The following is a 20,766-nucleotide window of genomic DNA, read 5'->3' as shown; positions in this document are numbered from 1 at the left end:
TTAAGTTGTGTCTGACTCTTTCATGATCCCATGGACTGTAGCCTGCCAGGCTCCTCTCTCCATGGGATTTCTCAGGCAAGTATACTGGAGTGGGTTGCCATTTCCTTCTCCAGCAGATTTCCTGACCCAGGAATGGAACCCTCTCTCTTGCATTGGCAGGTGGATTATTTACCACTGAGCCACCAGGGAAGCCCCATGAATAAAACAAGTCTTCCCTAAATTTTCTCCTTTCTGTTTCTTCATACCGATGACTCAAGAATAAGTCTACTAAGACACTATGGTGGATCACAGTATAGGCTTACAGTCTGATTTTGCCTCTCTGAGTTCAAATCCTGGCTTTACCCACTAAATAGCTGTGCAAACTTGTTTTCCCTTTTGGCTCAGTATCTTCATCCTTACAACTGTGACCATAATACTATCTCTTGCATAGGGGTATTGTGAGAATATGATGAGATAAGACATGAAGGGCCTACAATAGCATGTAAGGACTCTAAAAATAGTAGCTATTATTATGAACAGGTGCTTATTTCTTTGCATCACATTCAATAAGTCATCAACTCTGCAATCCAATAGTCTTTCAAAATCTCTCCTAAAATGGCAAACTTCTCATGTTACCACAAGAAAGACTGCCTGAATGTGACAGAATGTGAAAATTATGCTTTTTATTATATTCACATAAAATAGTCAATTACACTGAGTTGTCCAAATGCATTGGTGAATTAAAGCCTCCAACTCTTATAAAGTTTTATACATATATCTATGCATTTATAAATACACACATATGTAAAAGATATATTTTCTTCTAAAATAAAGTGCCCAAATCTTAATATATGGGGGCATAATAGGGGAAAAAAGAATCATAAAGCTTTATCAGTTATAGACTGTTTCACAATATAAGAATCTGTTTTATACACATTTATTCAGGCATAGTGAACTCTAACCACTCACTCTTTTCTGAATTCTAAGTGAATTAATTTATCCAAAATATTAGAAGCCATGTAGCCAGTTTAAATGAATCAGAGGCTAATTCTTCTTACTGTGCCTGGCACAGAACCTGGGGTCCTCAACAGAAGAGTAGTTAAGCTTCATTTTTAATTCCCCTGTTTATTTGAATGTTGTCTTTCTGCTAAGATGATAAACATAGAAAGAAATGTAAATGAATAAACTTCCAATTCTAAATCCTCTATTAGCATTCAATAAAGTCAGGGTTTGGTGAAAAAATTCCTTTTGTCTTTATTTCACCTGGGCTTGATGAGAAATGGCCTGGCAGATTTGAAATGAGGGGTCCTGCTGTCTCTGTTATAGTTAAGTCTTGTTGGAATCACAGAAGAATAATTAGGATGCAATGATCAATAAACAGATCAAGGAGACAGTCAACTCAAGTTGAAATGAAACTCCCTGTGATAATGGAAAACTTCGTGAGTGCATGTTTGAATTTAAGAACAGAAAAAAGGTTAAAGAAAAACTAGATGGTTTAAGATCATTCAGAAAAGCCTCACTTCAAATAGAAACTAAGGCTCTATTCTTCAGTACAATGTCTCAGCTACTCTTACTGTGTTTTCATCGTGTTTTCTATTGCATGCATGCATGCTAAGTCGCTTCAATAGTATCCGACTCTTTGTGACCCTATGGACTGTAGCCTACCCGGCTCCTCTGCCCATGGGATTCTCTCAGGCAAGAATATTGGAGGGTTGCCATGCCCTCCTCTAGGGGATCTTCCTGATCCAGGGATAGAACCAATGTGTCTCTTGCATTGGCAGGCAGGTTCTTTACCACTAGCGCCACCTGGGAAGCCCTGTATTTTCTGTTACTTTAGATTTTTAGGATGATCATTTGTAGGTTTTGACATGGAATAGAATTTAAAATGCTTTTGAAAAGACTTCAACCTATGGAAGCAAGGTGAAGGTGCCTAAAAATAGCTTAATACGAACCCAGCCATTTTAGAATCTGGTGATTACATGTTCAAATTGCAATAGAGCATGTTTTATTCAAGCAGGCAAAAGAGAGATTGTCAACACTGAAATTGCATTAAAACACTCTGCAACTTCCCAACATATGGAAGGCTGGGACCAGTGGGAAGCCCAAACTTTTCCCAGAGTCAGAACAAGGAATGTAGTATCTTCTTTTCTTTGGAGGAAGAAAAAGGGCAAGAAAATGTTTCCAATTACCCAAACCCACCTGAGCAGGGTCTTCCCAAGGACGAAGTTGCCTAACTGCTGATTTTGGTGAGCATCTTATTAATGGCTTGCTTGACGTGCGTGGTGGAGCTGCGTCGCCTCGTCTTGCCCTGGACCATCCTCCGGCGACGTACCTCTCGACACAGCTCGTAGAATATCTCGGTGATATTCCCTTCTCCAGTGCAGGCAGAACACTCATAAAAAGCACACGCCAGTTCTGTGGCCAGCTTCTCCCCTTCTTCTGTACTGACCTGTCTGGAGTGGTCCAAGTCAGCTTTGTTTCCAACCAAGATGAGAGTCACATTCTTGGGCTTTTTGATCTCATCCAGGATGTTCTTAAGTGGCAGCACTTCCTCAAAACTTCCTCGGTCAGTAATGTCATAGACCAGCACAAAGCCTTCCCCCCATCGCATGTGTCCTTCCCTCTGAATGGTATCTTCCTGTTGGCAGGGAAAAAACAGCAGTCGGGAGACCTGGAAGTAATTGCAGTGTATAGATGCTGCAATTGCTAACAGTGATCCTTTAACAACCATTCCTTACATTCAGCAGTGTTTGAAATTCTTGGTAGACTGCCTGAACAAGCTGACCCTCTCAGTTTGGAACAGAAGCATACCTTAGGGTACTAAACATTTTCTAACTGCACGGAACCTAACTTTGTGCTTCTAACTTTTTCTTGCCACATTATTAAATGTGTAATTGCAAGGACTATAAAGAAATTATCCTCCTAGTTGAGCACACTGCCTCTGAGATTTTTCATTACAATTAAACAATAGGCCAACAGGTAACAAACAAGTAGACCTCACCCCATCCTCTGAGATCAGAATTAGAGGCATGGCTTAGTGAAGCGGTTTTGATTTTGTTTTGTTTTTTAATTGTTTCTTCAGATTAGAGACAATTAGCCACCAAATTAAAAAAAAGTGAAAAATTGTATAGAGTCAAAGTAAAAGCTAAGGGATTTGGGCTTCATTTTCTATCTCAGCACCTTTGATATATTATGCAGTCTCAATAATGATAGATACTCAATTGCAGTGATTCTCAAAAGGGGTGATCCCTCCTTCTTAGGAAGGTAGCATTTGAAAGCGTTCTTAAGCAGGTGTGATTTGAAAATGTATTGCCATTGCCATTATAGGCTCAGATGACTTCTCCAGGCATGTATTTTCCTGCTGTCTCTCTCTTTAGAATCAGTTCTGGAAGGTGAGAGCATATATAGGGAGCAGGTAGTGATGAGAAGGAAAACTGTATAACTAGCTGCAAATATATTTCTTGGATTAAATAGTTTTATCAAGTAGTAACTGAAAAGCACCATGATATCCTTCAGCTTCCTAACTCTCATTCTTAGTGGTCACCCCTATTCCTGGGAGGACTTCCCTTGTGGCTCAGCTGGTAAAGAATCCGCCCACAAAGCGGGAGACCTGGGTTCAATCCCTGAGTTGGGAAGAACCCCTGGAGAAAGGAAAGGCTACCCTCTCTGGTATTCTGGCCTGGAGAATTCCATGAACTGTATAGTCCATGGAGTTGCAAAGAGTCGGACACAACTGAGCAACTTTCACTCACTTCTTTGTATTCTTGGGAACCAAGCCTTCCTATAAACTGTTCATAATTTCAGAACTGACTGGCTGCAAAGCAAATGTATGTTGGTTTCATTTTAAAATCAGTTGTTAGCGTTCAATGATGTGGCTCAAATTTTTAATCTGATGTGATGAGGTTTAGAAAGAATATTACAGAAAAGATTCTTAAAGTATTCTGAAAAAAGATTCTAAGGTTATATAAGTCAAGAATATAAATATTGTAGATTTCTTTAAGATTCAACTTATATATAAGCATAATAAAGGTGCTGAGAACTTCTCCAGTAAAGATATATATTTAACTTGATCAGAGTATTTCAAAACACATTTAACCATGAAAACCTAATATTAATATCTTGTGATCTCCCCATAATAGAGGTGAGCAATTCTACTTTAGATGATAGCATATGAATGTTAGGGTATTTTCAAAACCCTTGGAGCACTGAGTAATTTATATAAGGACATATATATATAAGCTATTGCAAATAAACTAATATAAAGCATAACTAGATAAATCTTTAGGCATCATTAGTTAACTATAGAAAAGTGTCTTAATTCTGTTCATATTATGCACATTTCATTTTTATTTATCCAGAAATATTAGAGCTGAATTCCTTTTTCACCTGCCCAGCAGTATCTAGTATCTCCATGGTGACAACTTCATCATCAATGGTTGCTTGGTGTCGGTAGGTTGATTCTGAGGGAATGAGCAAAACGAAGGTAAAATGGTAAATAAATGCATAATTAGATTTAATCCTTGAAATTATAAATTAGTCTCCAATGTATACCTGTTTCCAAAGCATTAAAAAAAAAAAAAAACGTGCAGCCTAAGGGGTGGAAGAAGGTGCCATTTTTATACTCTTAAGTTCTTGGGAGTAACAGATTCTAATATGGGATCCACAGATCCTCAGGATATAGCGTGGGAGATTCCCTTTTTCTATTATTTTATTCTCCTGTGAGGCAAGCTTTCTAATACTCTTTTCTCTCTAAAATGAGTCTTCCACATCCTAAAAAGAGAAGGTGATTCCCACAAGAGCATTCTACCTTGAGACTCCTAAAAATACAGTTTATGGAATCATGTTAATTTCTGTTCCTGACACGATAGCAGACAGACAGGAGCTGCTCATTTCCATCTAGACCTCCATTCTAGGAATGTATTAAACATTAACGGAAGGCAGATTGCTATTCATTTAAAAAATGACTGTAGAAAGCTAGGAGGAACCCTTGGGGTGGTAGAAGGTGGTTGGACCTGGGTGTTCAGGGGTTGGTAAGGAACAGTCACCCACAGTAGAGGACAGAGGGAGAGAGAGAACAAAGCTGAGATAGAAGAGGCTGCTTAGTACCAGTTGGAGGCTGGTGGCTCAGACAGTAAAGAATCTGCCTGCAATGCAGGATAGATTGCCTGCAGTCTAATCTGTGTTCCATCCCTGGGTTGGGAAGATCACCTGGAGAAGGGAAGGGCTCCACACTCCAGTATTCTTGCCTGGAGAATCCCATGGACAGAGAAGCCTGGAGGGCTATTCAGTCTATAGAGGTTGCAAAGAGTCTGGCACGACTGAGACTAACACTTTCACTTCAAGATAATATCAGAGTAATCTTCAAGCTCTGCTGGGGTCAGGAGAAGTCAGGAAGAATACAACCACTAGGTGGCTCTAAGGGTTCTGACATGAAACGAAAATCAGGCATTAAAATGGTGTTGCTCTACATGAAAATGAAACAAATGACATAAAGCACTCAACACATGATTGACTGAGTTGATGAAGTTCAGGGTGAAACATTCTCCCAGAAAGTACTAGTAAGTGATCAAAAGAAGGAAAATATGAAAGCAAAATATGAGGTGTGGATAATAGAAATAGACATGTTATTTTCTCCTATAAAATGAGCCTCAAAGAGAGAATAAAATACACAGAAGAGTGGAAAATAGTTGAAGCTGAGGCTGTAGTCACTGAGAATTTCCCAGGACTAGAGCCATTGAACGACTTCACATTAAAAGGACTATTAGGATAGACTAGATAAGCAACAGGGCTCTACTGTATAGCACAGGGAACTATAGTCGATATTCTGTGAATAATTTCCCATTATGGTTTTCCCATAATTTCCCATTATGGTTTACATAATGGGAAAAGAATATGAAAAAGAATGTTTACATATGTATAACTGAATCACTTTGCCAGACAGCAGAAATTAACACAACATTGCAAATTGACTATACTTCAATAAATAAAAGTTTTAAAAAAGGACTGACTGGACACACAAGGGGAAAAGCCCCAGTTTCAACCTATTATGACAAAATGTAAAGATATTAATGACAAAGAGGGAAATTTTAAAAGATCTAGAGAAAAAAAAGTCCATCACCTACAAAAGCATGTGACTCAGATTGACACTGGACTTCTCATCAGCAAAACAGAATTCAAGGTCCTAATGGAGTCAAGCAAAGTGATAAAACTATACCAGAAGCAATTCAGAACCACAATTCTAGATAATACCAAAATACCAGGGTGGAGATGAGGGAAGACACCTAGGCAGGTTTGAAGGAGTTAATGTACTTGTATTATTCCAAATGATGATATAATAAAAAGGTATTTAGAACAGAAAAAAAGTGAACAAATTATTCAACTCAACAATTAGAAGAGGAAAACAAAGCAAATCCAAGAAGATATGAGAAAAATAAAAGAAAAAATAGCAGAAAAAATTAGATAAGGTTAACAAAAGCAAAGCATGGCACTTGAAAAATTTTAAAGAAGTAGGTGGGGGAAGAGGTAAAGATCAGAGAAAACTAACTGGTAAATTAAGAGAGAAGGTGCAATCAAACAAAAATGAGCATAAAAATAGGAAGTAATTACACTTTCTGGTGAAATAGAAATAAAATAACATTATGAACTGTATACCAAACAAATTTCAAAGCCTGATTAATTCTTTGAGGAAAAAATGCACAGATTGGTACAATGAGAAATAAGACACTTAACTAAGTCAATAGCCTGTGAAATTTAAATGTTAACTGTAGATTTCTTATGAGAAAAAATGACTACCCAATTGGCTTTATAGATTTCTATTAAACATTAAACAAGTTGTTCTAGGGGAAAAAGAAAGGGATAGCTACCCACTATGAATTGCAACAAGAAATGTTAGAAAAGTAATAAGAAGAGAAGAGAAAAAAAAAATGTAGGTTCATTTTATTTTTGAACATAGATTCAAAAATTCTAAAAAAGTAATATCCAGTTGAATCCAACAGTATAATAAGAAAAATACATTATAAAATAGTAGAGTTTATTTCAGGAATACAAAGTGTTTATAACTATCAGTGCAATTAACACATTAAAGAACTAAAAAAAGAAAATCACACGAGTACCTCTACAGGTAGGTCTATAGCATGGTAAAATGTATACAAATTTAAAATATGTGCATATATAGAATTTTTTTCAAAAAATATGTAATAACTAACACATACTGCTTACCCTTTGAACACAAATTGTTCTAAATGCCTTACTCATGTTAACTTATTTATTCCTTACAAATATTTCATGAAGTATGTAATACTATCAGATCTATTTTATGTGAAGAAACTGAGGCACAGCAACATTTAATAAGTTGCCGAAGGTCACACAGATGTTAAGTGGTAAATGGTACAGTTAAGACTGGAGCTCAGAAGACTGGCTTTGGGAATGTAGATTTTGAACCACTGTGCTAAGTATCAACTGTATTAGATTATATGCCTTTGGGAACAGAGGAAGGCAATGGTGTCAGAATAGGGGATGCAGGAAAAATAAAGTGAAGAAATAGAAAGCCTTCACATACACATGACATGGTGCTGGGAACAGAGCAGCATGATTGACTTAAGTATTAACTCAATTATTTGCCCCTGAAGTACTCAAGTTACTAACCAATCAACCAACTAAATAAACCTAGAAATTTCTTTCCTAAAGGGGTAACCGGTAAGCCATTGCTTTTATTTTTTCCTATAATCTATCTACCTACCTATTATCTATTATATGTCTCATGTTTCTTTCATTTTTTCAACTCATCAACTATCTTATAGTTCTTTCTTGACCACAGTTTTGTGTTACTTTGCTGTAAATCTAATCTCCTACTCAAAATACAAATCACAGAAAGGAAGCTTAGCTAAGTAGTGTAACCTAGGCATCAGTCTTATGTGGTCATCATTCACAAAGGCACGACACACTGCAGATGTATTTTCTGAAAAATAAAAGTTTAAAATGAGGTTATGTTTGTTTTATTTTTTTTTAGACTCCACATTTAAGTGATAAGATATAGTATTTGTCTCTATCTAACTTATTTCACTAAGCAGGTCTATCGATGTTGTGGCAAATGGCAAGATTCAATTCTTTTTTCATGGCCGAGCAATATTCCATTGCCTGCATGTGTATGTGTATATATCTCACCTCTTCTTTATCCATTCATCTGTCAGTGGACATTTAGGTTGCTTCTTTATTTTGGCTATTGTAAATAACTGTACAGCACAGAGAATATAACCAATATTTTATAATAACTTTATATAGTGTGTAATCTATAAAATATCAAATCACTATGTTGTACACCTGAAACTAATATAATTTTGTAAGTGACTATTTGTCAATTAAAAAAAATGAAAATGAGATTATGTTCAATATATTTTAATAAGTTTATTTTATATTATCATCATTCTCCTGTAATATGTAATCCTTACAGGGTATGTATGATTCTCAATTCTAAATCATTCCACTCCCCTCTGTTACGTTAAATGGGAGATTATTGTTTTGTATAATTGAATGCTCTAAAATACCACTGACAGCCACTACTCATTTCTAAGCGTTCTCTCAATTATTTCCTTTTCATCTTCTGGGCTCCATTCTGAGAGGAGAAGCCCAGAGGGCAGTGCACATGCCAGGATCCAGGCCCTTTCTGTTTCTCTCTCCACTGTTCTGCTGTGACCTTTGTGCTGCTTTCCCTTTTAAAGGACTGGCATCAGCCCTGGAGCCTGTAAAACAGAGTTCTGGGCTTTAGTCCATCTCTTTGCACCACAAGTTGTCTGACAGACAGGGACATTTTTCTCAGTTGCCTCCATGCTAAATAGGATATGTATTTCAACCACAGAAGGCCACAGTAGGGGGGAAATAAAATATAAAGAAAATGGTATGAAGTTGTGTGATTCTTTGGCTGTTTGTTAACTGAAATGAAACGATGAAAGGCAGGAAATGAGGGAATGTCGGCCACAGACAGCAGCGGGAGGCAGCAGTGATTTCATCTAAGCTGAACGCTGGTTTCACACCATTGGAAGAATATTTTCTTTAAGTCCCTTCTCTTTCTCATTAGGAACTCATGGCTTCATGCAAAACAGTGGAAATATTGCTTACAGAGGCAAAATGTACATCGGTGTGCTAGCTTTTCTGAACATAATTCTAAAAAATGCACTAAGTACTGTTAGAATGGAATGAAACTCTACTATTCATTCTGGAAGTTAAGAAAAAATGTGTAAGTTTTTGTGAAGAAAGTTAAGAAAAAATGGAGAATGGAAATACTTTTCGTTCATACTCACAAAAAAATGATTATTTTAGTCTTTTTTTCTTGAAGGGTAAGGGGATGATTGTTTAAGAGATACTTCAAAATGAACCAAATATTGGATACTGTAAGATCAACAGTTGGCATCATCGATTCAATGGACATGAACTTGGGCAAACTCCAGGAGATGATGAGGGACAGGGAAGACTGCTGTGCTGCAGTCCATGGGGTTGCAGAGTCGGACACGACTTGGTGACTGAACAACATCAACATTAGTTTCAAGACGGAATTGTGGTGCTGGTGGTGGTAGTGATGTAGTTGTGATCGATTTTTTGTGACCCCTGGACTGTAGCCTGCCAGGCTCCTCTCTCCATGGGATTCTCCAGGCAAGAATACTGGAGTAGGTTGCCATTTTCTCCTCCAGGGGATCTTCCTGACACAGGGATTGAATCTGGGTCTCCTGCTTTGCAGGCAGTCTCCTGCATTGCAGGTGGATTCTTTACTGACTGAGCCACCAGCGAAGTCCAAGATGGAATTAGGCATATTAAATATATATCTCAAGTTCAGTGTATATGAGAGATACATGATTGAAAACCTGCATTCCATATAATTTTATAAGATGAAGTATATTTTGCACACTAAGAGAAACTGATGCTCAGAGGGATGTTTCATACCACTAATCCTTTTATAATTTAGCTCTTTTGCAGATTTCAATGTATTAATATGGACATTTGGCTAGTGCAACAACAACAACAGTTAGTAATGATTTGTGCTAGAGTAGGAATTGTACTAACTGGAGTTCTATTGCTGATCTAACCACAAAATAGCCACGTAATCTTGGATAAACTGACTTCATTGGATTTGTTTTATTATTTGCCAAGTGACGATCTCAAAGTTCCTTGCTGTGCCAATATTAACCAGTTCTGCAAGTTGGCTAAGCACCTCTGCTTTAGTATCCAGTTGAGACAATTTGTTCTGAGTGTGTCTCTTTCTTAGTACAAGTTTTTCCAATCAAATGGAACTGTAGTTCAGGTAGGGAGAACCAGTCACAAAATCAGAGCACCAGTGGGTCCAATATGTCTCCCACTTCCCACTCTCATTTGTGTCTGAGCCTTAATCCATTCAAACAGAGTACAATGCCTCCTAAGTAGTGATAGTTTCCCTCTCTCTCTCTCTCCAACTGCCCCCAACACACATAGGTGTGCACACACACACAAGCACACAAACACACCACAAATGTACATGATCTAAGTCTTTGTATTCTCTACCACGATCAGCATTTTCTGAAGGTAATATGACTGGGAGGTAGAGACTCAGCTCTTTTGGAATCTAAACAGGACACAGAAGCTGTTCCGCACCCAGAAAACTGCTGCCACTTCCATCATGCAGGGAGTTTTCTTGGTTAGATGGTCCAGTCCCCAATTCTATAGGCTTCAGTGTATGTGTGTCTGTGTGTCTGCATGTCTGTGTGTGTGTGTGTATGTGCTCAGTCATGTCTGACTCTTCTCCTCTATCCATGGGATTTCCCAGGTTAGAATACTGGAGTGAGTTGACATTTCCTTCTCCAGGGGATCTTCCCAATGTAGGGATCAAATCGGAGTCTCTTGTGTCTCCTGTACTGGCAGGCAGATTCTTTAGCACCACCTGAGAATGGGTAGTTTTTAAATGCAATTCACAGACCACTTCTGACCTCTGACAAAGATTTTACTGGTCCATGGTGAAATGAGAAAAATTTAAGGAAAAATAACATTGTCCAATGTCAAGGACTGATTTTTTTCTTAGTTTATATCCTTCAAAACACGTGGATGTTAACAATAGTTCCTTCTTATACGAAAATGGAAGTGCCACTAGAATTTTTAATTCTCCCTCACCCTCTGAGCCCTCCATCTGTAACTGGAATTCTTATGAGAGTTCCTCTCCTTAAAAAAAAAAATCTAAAAGTTTGAAAATCACTTGTGCTTATACTAGCAAACAATTTCTTTACAGAATTATCTCAGAGCAATAGATATTCCAGGGCTGTTAATATGCTGAAGGACATTCACAGTCTTCAGTTTCTCATGGAGCAAAAATTCTGTTACAGGTTGAAAAACAGCACTGTATTTTCGAGGACGGCTCTGGATTCAGAATTCAAAACGGTTTTGTTTTTTTTTACAAATAAGCTACTTTGCTTTCAAAGGTAGCTTTCCTTTTGGGTGGTGGTCTTGAAACTCTCTAATAGTATGAAGTTATGCCCAGGAAGGGCTTCCCAGCTGGCACTAATGGTAGAGAACCTGCCTGCCTATGCAGGAGATACAAGAGACTCAGGTTTGATCCCTTGGTCCGTAAGATCCTCTGGAGGAGAGCATGGCAACCCACTCCAGCAGTCTTCCCTGGGAAATCCCATGAACAGAGGAACCTGGCAGGCTACAGTCCATAGAGCAGAAAAGAGTAGGACATGACAGATGCGAATTAGCACACATGCACGCTTGCCCAGGAAATGCTTGGTTCATCTTGAATCAAATGGATTGGAACTCCTCTAGGCTAGAACATTAGTGACTTCTTGTATATGAGTGTACACACACACACACACACACACACACACACACACACATCCAGTTTCCAGGGTGACTGAATGAAAGCCTCACCTGGGAGTGAGTCATCTATCTGATACGCCTGAAGTCAGATGAGCCCCCTTGTTGCCTAGCAGCTGCAATTCTTGTGGAGCAGAACAGTACAAGGTCACTCAATAAAGTTTCATTATTCATAGTGAAGGAAGCCCATGGTACAAATAACTGGTGCAGGAGATTTCTATTAATAGCATTTGTTTTTCAGAAGGAATAAAACCAAAGGGAAAATGGTTGACCTAAGACTAATTAAAAAGCAACATTAGTTACCGAAACAAATCTGACAGCATTCAAAAAATTTTAAGATCATCTTTTAGAAGCTTCATCTTTTGTTGAGTTGTACTGATATCAATAAATAAAATTAGTATTTTTCTATTAAACTCCCATAAATCATTAAGGTTCTCAGGGGCTATAATCTTTTTAAAGCTTATATAAGTAATAAAATTATAAGAGGAGAGTAAGCATTTACATAGATGGGGTAAACAATAGATAATGATTTTTTTCCAAACCAAGTTCAATGTTTTAGATACAAATATATCATCTTAAGATTAAATTGTGTCTACACTAAAATCATGTCAAAAATTATTGATGTTGAAAAACGTTTTATTTAAAAGCAAAACCAGAGAAGACTAATAAATGTAGAGACATGCTATTCACTTAGATTAAAAGAATGGATATCATAAAGCTGTGAATCTTCTCAAAGGAATGTATAATTTTAATGCAATTCCAATCAAAATTATTTCATGCTATGATATAGTTTTAAAAATTGACCTGGAAGAATAAACTAGAGATAGGAGTCAAGATAATTCTGTTAAAAAGTAAAGAAGAAAGGCTTTCTCTACTGAGTATCAACATGTCCTAAGGAACATACAGTTATCAAAAGAGTGTGGTACTGGCATTAGTGTGAAAAGCAAATCTAGAATTGTATCCTTGTGTACATGATTCCATGTATTTTTAAAAGGTAGCATTGAAAGTAGTGGGGAAAGGTGGAGATAATTTAGTAAGTCATAGGAGGACAGTTGGTCAACTCTTTGGGAAAAATGTTGCATCTTTACCTTGTACTTCTCACTACAATCAATTCTATAGATTAAAAAGTTAAGAAGTTAGATAAAATATAAGATCACTCTCTATCCCCTTTCCTGTTCAGTTTCCCTTCATGGTGCTTATCACTATTTGACATATATTTGTTTACTGACTCTTCTCTCTTCACTAAACTGTAAGTTTAACAAAGCCCATGCTTTCCCCTTCTGCCTATTGGTTTATCCTCAGCATCTAAAATCATTTAACTCATAGGAGGCATTTAATACATATTTGTGGGATGAATGAGTGAAAGCAATGAGAGGAGCTCACAAGGGCAAAGAAAGCCCCCTTTTAAGCTGGATGGTGTAAACCTGTAGTAACAAACACAAAAGCAGAAAAGAACCTGGGACTCATCTTTACCCATTTCATCATTCTGAGTGAGGCCAGCTTGGTCTGGGACTCTGTGCTTGGTAATAAAATGATGTATGCCTTTCCTTCTTCCTCTGGATTTCAACGATGTTGACCTTTACAAAACCAACTAGGGTCCCAAATCATAACAAACAAAAACTCAAAGGCTTAATTCAGAGTCAAACTTAAGCTCAATTTGAAACCCATGGATTTTCAGTGTTATTTTGAAGATGAGAACTAAATAGCTTACCAATAAGGACTCTGCTCTGGACTGCAAAAAATACAGTTGATGAATACTTCATCCATCAATATTATTGCTATTTTCAAGATCTACAGATATCAACTTTTGCTTCTTTTTTATATTTTGAATAGGCTTAAATCAGATTCATTGGAGAGAAGTGGGGGGAAAAACATAGTTTATTTATACATTTTCCCAAAATGAGCATTCACAAGCTTTATATTACTATTATTCTCTTCTCCCCATGCCCTTCTCTCCCATACCCAATTAGCCACACCCATTGCATCCTCTTTCTCCCACTAGAATGATGCTCATTTCCTGATGGAAGAGCATCACGTTGTACCCATTTCCTTCTTGTCTCAGGTTTGACCTGATTTCTTCATCTATGCATTAAAATCCTGCAGAGTTCTAAGCACAGACAGCATACAACACACATCCATCTTCTTACAGGGCTCTTTGCGTGATTTGATAAAGCACTTCTCAAACAGCTGCAAGATGCTTAAAAATGTTGCAACAGAAAATGTCATTCTTTCTTTCAGGTCAAAACTTTGATTGGAGAGGAGGATGAAACAAAATTTGACCTACCGAGGGTGGGATCATATTCCCAGATGAATCGTTTGGTCAAAAATCTCACTACAAGAGCTGTGGGAAAAAAGAACAACATTTCAATCAAATTTGTTAATTTTCTTCATAGCTTTTAACCCTCTTCCAGAAAGAGGAATAGCCCATAAAACTATATGTGTTTTATGGTTCTTTGGCAAATAAACTCAATATATCTATTTATGTTTATTCAAATATTTTAAAATTTCATATTATGGCCTAAAAATTGGTATAATGTTTTAACGGTTTGTTGTACCTTAATGAACAGCTTAGATTTTTTCCCTTTAATCCTGGAGCTGAAAATATCACAATGTGAAAATGCACACATACTCAATTTTTAGCAAAACAATGAATTCAACCATAAAGCATCACAATACTGGTGTCTAAAGTTTGAATACTGATAATGATTGATACAGGTCAGTTAAAATGTGATTATTTTTACTGTAATGAAAAGATATTTGTGTCACGCTGCTGCTTCTGCTTAATCGCTTCAGTCATATCCGACTCTTTATGCGACCCTATGGACTGTCCCATGCCAGGCTCCTCTGTCCATGGGATTCTCTAGGCAACAGTATTAGACTGGGTTGCCATGCCTTCCTCCAGGGGATCTTCCTGACCCAGGGATTGAACCTGGATCTCCTGCATTGCAGGCAGATTCTTTACCACCGAGTCACCAGGGAAGCCCCATTTATATTATAAAAATACTCAAAATTAAGGATTTTATTAGTGAATCATTAAAGCCCATCAAAAGTAAAGCTGATGAGGTAGTTATAGAAAGAATCAGGATCTGCACTTATGCTAAGCACCTCACTTCCATGATCTCCTCGACCAGTACTTCATCCCTGTGAGGCAGGTACTAGGATTGATCCCATTTTTCAGATAAGGAAACTGAGGCTCTGAGAGGTTAACTCATTTAACTAAGCTCATCTAGCCAGTTAGTGGCTGAGCCAGGATGTGACTCCAAAAAGGCTATTTCCAAAACCTGTAATTTCTCCATTGTCTAATACTGATTTTAAGGCTGAGGCCATCTGGCTAATACTTAACTAGAAGATGAGTCAGACAAAAAGTGATGCTGAGAGAGGTAGATTCTATTATTCTTAAAAAACTGATGGGACAAATGCTGGACATTTTCTTAGACTTGTATTATAGGTGAAAACAATGGTTTTTAATCTACAAAAAAAAAGTATTTTTGGAGGACAGCATCACTGATACTTTAGAATGAAAGCTTTGGGTTCTTTCCCTGGAGAAATGTATATACACACAGTCTAGTATGTAATTTCAGCAGGCTCACTAGCCCTTTGAATACCCTCATGGTCTTCCTGGGATCTCATTGACCCTAACTAAAGAATCAGTGTTTACTGAAATTACATTATTTATTTTTACTGAAATGCCCTGTATGTAGTATTCTAAAGGTACTCCTTGGAGAAACAAGACTATTTAATTGAAAGGCACTGTCAGTCTTTCCTCCTCCTACTGCCTCTGTTAAGATCAACAGAGGTATATACTCCCTGCCATGGTGGCCTATATGAGAGATTGCAGTGCAAATAGCAATGAAAAGTTCATGAGACAGACCACAAGGATACGTGGCTTGGCTGTAGACCGAAAGCTGCAATGTTCTTTCTAATTACAGAGTGTGAGGCTGGATTTGAGCCAAAATATCTGCAGTGCCAAAAGTAGCAAGGCCACTGACCCTGTGGAACTTCCCACAGTGCATGTACTTGTGGTTTTATCTTCAATTTGCAGAGTCTGTCACCATTCACTCTCTTGAGACTGAGTCATTTAAAATCTTTTTTTGCATGTAAGAAGTAGAAAGCTCTAGACAGAATTTTTCTGCTTTTCAGTTGTCAGTGTTAGTAAACATAACTGCCTGCAGTATTCAAAGCATTTCACATTTTTGTTGTAATATGGAGTTTTAGCTTGAAAGTTTGTGACCTAGCAAAATTCATTTTTCTGGCATCTTTAAGCCATGAGCTATTAAAATTAACAAAATTTCTCATACAACTGAAGTTTGAAGTTCCCTGGTTCCTAGACCATTTAAACTTTAATAATTTTTCAAAGAAATCTTTCTAAAATATTTTAGACATGCCACTACCTTTCAAAACCTAGTATACTGAATAGAACTAAATCACTATTAAATGTCCAGATCTTAGTTAAGAATCTATTAGTGCCCTGCGTAGTTGTGGAAATACTTCTAGAAGCTGCAGAGTGGTAGAGGCAGAACAATTCTAAAGTGCTATGGCTCTTGAATGATTTTAGTTTTTGGTTCTATATATTTTTCATATTGTGTGTGTTCTCAGTTAGTCATGTCTGACTCTGCAACCCTATGGACTGTGACCCACCAGGCTCCTCTGTCCATGGAATTTTTCAGGCAAGAATACTGGAGTGGTTTGCCATTTCCTTCTCTGGGGAGTCTTCTTGACCCAGGGATTGAACCCGTGTCTCCTGGGTCTCCTGAATTGCCAGGTGGATTCTTTCCACTGAGCCACCTAGGAAGCCTGCATAACACGTGATAAGCATTTGACACACAGGAGGCAAAAGGAGAAGAGGGCAGCAGAGGACGAGATTGTTAGATAGCATCACCGACTCAATGGCTATGAATCTGAGCAAACTCCATGAGATAGTGAAGGACTGGGGAGCCTGGTGTGCTGCAGTCCAAGGAGGGGGGGTGGTCCCAAGAAGCTGGACATGACTTAGGGATCGAACAACAACAACAAATAATCCAGTAAACAATTGAGACAAAGATTTTTGAACATACCAAGCTTATATTCTACTAGGAGACAGATTAAAAAAATAAATAAATTATATAGTCTGTTAGAGGTGGTAAGTGCTAAGGGATAAAAGAGGGAGAGTAAGGTAAGGGGGATTCCACATTGGGAGATGAAGGTGTGAGAGTTGCTATTTAAGATTGGGTAACCAGGGTAATTCTTGCTGAGAAGCTGATAGAAGAAAGAGATGAGGGAATATATGTGGGGGGAATAGTATTTCAAAAAGAGGGAACAGCCATTGCAAAGGTCCTAAAACAGGAATATGCACTTGATATGCTCAAGGAACATTAAGCAAGCCAGTACGGCTAAAGTAGAATGAACAATAGTGAGCAAAGCTGATTAGATTATTTCCTTCAGTCATGCCTTCCCCTTCCATAAATCTACCATCAACATCACCACCCTCACCACTACTACTAATAATTAAAACAACTAAAATGCTTCTTTGTTATTATCATTATTGTTATCATTTTACTTGATTCCTTCTCTAGAATGTATATTTCATGAAGGCATGGGATCTGCTTTGTTCATCACTATTTTCTAGTGTCTGGCACATGTAGACTTGAACATACTAATACTTGCTGAATAGAAGAAAAAAGATGTATCAATCTACCATTCACTCCTCTTAATAGTTAAGTAATAACCAGTCATCGAGAGAATAAGCAGAAAAATTAACCCAAGAGAATTTATAGCAGAATCATGCTATAATGTTTTCCTAAAATGTCATGTAAATATACAAGCTGAAATGTTTATTTTATGATGCTTATACAAATTACATTTCTTAAAGTTTATTAAAACTGTAAAATTGATCTAATTATCTTTTAAATATTCTGTGGTTTCCATCCCAACAATCCTGAGCAAAGGTCTTCTTTTGATGTAAAATGTTGGTATTGATAATAATTACTTCCACTAAGAGTCTGACATATGGTTTTGTTTTTTCCTAAGTTTTAAGGTTTGACATTTTTTATTAGTTACAAGTAAGTCTCTGTATTATAAAATATCTTATTTTCTCCCCATTGCCTTGAAAACCCATAACTTTCCATTAAATAAGTAAAAAATCTCTAATTTAGAGAGTAACATTTTCCTCATTTTGCCTAAATTATAACCTACTTGAGTAATTCTTCTTTACATGTGGTTTATTTTTGGTGTTCCTGGCACTAAATTTCATAATTATCAATGAAAGCTAGTTTCCAGTGAAATGGAAAATTCACTAAGTAGAATTTGATCCAAAGAAATTTATTAAAATTATTAAAAGTGACATCAAGGTAATAAATGAATAGGATTAAAATTCTGTTTAAAAGCAAGAGTTAGCAGGTAAAATTTCTACATTAAAATAGTCAAACTATTTCTAAAGGTTAACAAGGCTGGGCCAGTTATTCAGAATAATTCCTGATGTCATTATCACAATGAAGCAGACATTAGAAGTATAAGCTTTAAGGACTAGAATAATATTTTTAAATGAAAAATGACCAGATATAATCTGCGCAGTAAACTAGCTTTTAAAAAAAAATGAACTTTTCAAAATAAATGAAAACTAACACCCATGATTTTCTTCCACTTTAAAAATAGTTAAGCGATATCCTCAAAAGACATTCAGAAAGAACTTTCAAAGGTTACTTTTTGAGCTCATATTCTTTAAAAAAAAAAGTCCTGTTATATCATTATTTTTCACTTATGCAATCATGAAATAGCCTAATTAACAAGGTATCTGATACAATTGTTTCATAAGACACTTAGGCGTACTCAACTCCCTAAATATTTGTGATCATTGTCATTTCTATATTCTCTTAAGGATGTATTCTTATTATTAAAAATATAGTCTTTTTGTCTGAAAGGAACTTTTATCTCTTTATGGATGTGTATTGAATGTGTTCTCAGTTAAAGCAGTTGCCAATTACTTGTCCTCTCCAAACTCCGGCTTTCTCATGAATAACATAAGGATAAGAGCATCACCCTGTAGTTTGTGGATCCTCACTCTCATCTCCTCTGCAACATGAATTTCAGTCACTTTTCACAGCACTCCTTACATCACCTCAGGAGACTCACTGTACTAAACGAACATACAGATTCATCTCTTAATGCTTCTAATCACATTGTTACTGCTGCTTTGAAAGTCTTTATCCAACTAGTGAAATCCTAATCGTCCTTCAAAATTTAACCCAAATATAACCTCCTGTATGAAAGCTTTCCTTTCTGTATCAATTAGGAATTGCCATGTAACAAATATATTTCAAAGCTCAGCAGCATATAAGAATAAGCATTTATTATAGGAAAGTTACCATGTGCTTATAGAATTTTGGGCAATTGATTGAAGAAAAGAATTCAGCTGAAAAGTGTTTTAAATGGTTGGGTCAGAATTTTTAGGATAAGAAAAGAATTTCTGCTTCAATTGAGAGTACTTCAAGGAATACTAATTTTCACCTGCCATTTTGGATAACTTTTGAACTTGCCATTGATCCTGGTAACACACTGAGTGAAAATCCTTGATGTCATATATATGCTAAGATGGTGCTTATTATCTTGTCTATTCACATCATAATGAAAACTTATCATGAATAATATGTGTTAAGTGATGTATGTGGTTTTTGTTTGTAACCTGTAGGACTTTGATTAAAAAATATATTTACTTCCAAGTTGTAAAACCAGGTAACTTTTAAATAATTTTAAATGACTTTCTACAAGAGTCTACTAAATTTAGGACAATTACTTCACAAAAAATTTTAATCATTCTGTGAAAAACTAAAAATTTTATTATAGGAAAATAAAGGAAATATGGGCGATATTAGCACAATAAAAGTCCATTCTGGGTTGTAAGTATATTTACCACTTGTTATCTGAATTATTTTTTTAATTTTTTTGCAACCAATTTTTTCAGTGTTTAAATGAATAGAAAAGATTAAAAACCACGAAAAGACATTATAATAAACTTACACAGTATCTTAAATGTGAAACTTCTCAATATTGTAACACATAGAAGATAGAATATCTCTTTTCTTCTTCCTCCTCCTCTGCACTTCATCACACTACTTACAACGTAACCACTTGGCCAGCAAAAATGAGAAGAAATGGTGATTACCAAGATTAAATGGGTGGCAAAAATCAACACTAAATTGCTTTCAGCTTGAATTTTATGACATATAGGGAAGATACCACAATAAGTAAAGTATTTGAAAAATAATGGAAAAGGATGAAAGAATTCAATACCACTTGGGAATTGTTTTCTCACTCTACTAAGCACAACATCAATCTAAACAATATCATAAAGATTATAACGGGAAAAGAGTCAAAAAGCAGTGCAGTTTTTGTCCATATTGTTATCAAGTTTTATTTATTGAGTGTGTGCTCTCAGGTCGGTGCTGTGCTATATCTTTACATGTTTATCTTTACTCTTCATTGCTCCACAGCATGGGACGCATACAGTATAGGATGTGACTATGCATAGAGATACACCTATATATAGGTATGTGTGTACCTCACAGAAGAAACTGAAGCTCAGATTAGTTACATTCCTTCCTGAAATGTGTGCCAACTCCTGTCTGACACCAGGAGCCACATTCTTTCAGTGTGTCACCCTCATTCATTCAGTGTATGATGATGCTTCTTTTTCTTTTTTAAATACGGATGAGGAATTTGCCACTGGAAACTCTTATTGGCGTCCACCTCTTCTGTTACTAAACTCTTAATTTGAAAAATTTCTGGGAGAAAGTTGTATGTATTTTACATATAGGTTCCATTTCGAAGAAAATACATTCTTTTGTTACCTAACACTGCTTTTGTGACAAAAAAGGGATCAAAACTGTGGTGAAAATAAAGGCTTGAAATGTCTCTAGAAAAAAGTGAGTTTCTAGACACATGCTTCTGAACATTCCTGGGCTTCTTTTATCACTTCCGTATGAA

General features: G+C 36.5%; 1 protein-coding gene across 1 annotated transcript in view; it reads right to left on the bottom strand.

The window, feature by feature from the left end:
* Positions 1-647: 647 nt before the first annotated feature.
* Positions 648-20,766, bottom strand: part of RERG (RAS like estrogen regulated growth inhibitor) — a 130,011-nt gene continuing 109,892 nt past the window's right edge. The window contains 3 exon segments of the mRNA NM_001076198.2: positions 648-2,617; positions 4,366-4,439; positions 14,093-14,149. Of these exon segments, the coding sequence (NP_001069666.1) occupies positions 2,210-2,617; positions 4,366-4,439; positions 14,093-14,149 (539 nt within the window). The 3' untranslated portion in view covers positions 648-2,209.

Source organism: Bos taurus, chromosome 5, assembly GCF_002263795.3.
Source record: "Bos taurus isolate L1 Dominette 01449 registration number 42190680 breed Hereford chromosome 5, ARS-UCD2.0, whole genome shotgun sequence".
Lineage (NCBI taxonomy): Eukaryota > Metazoa > Chordata > Mammalia > Artiodactyla > Bovidae > Bos > Bos taurus.
This window is presented reverse-complemented; position numbering and strand designations above follow the sequence as displayed.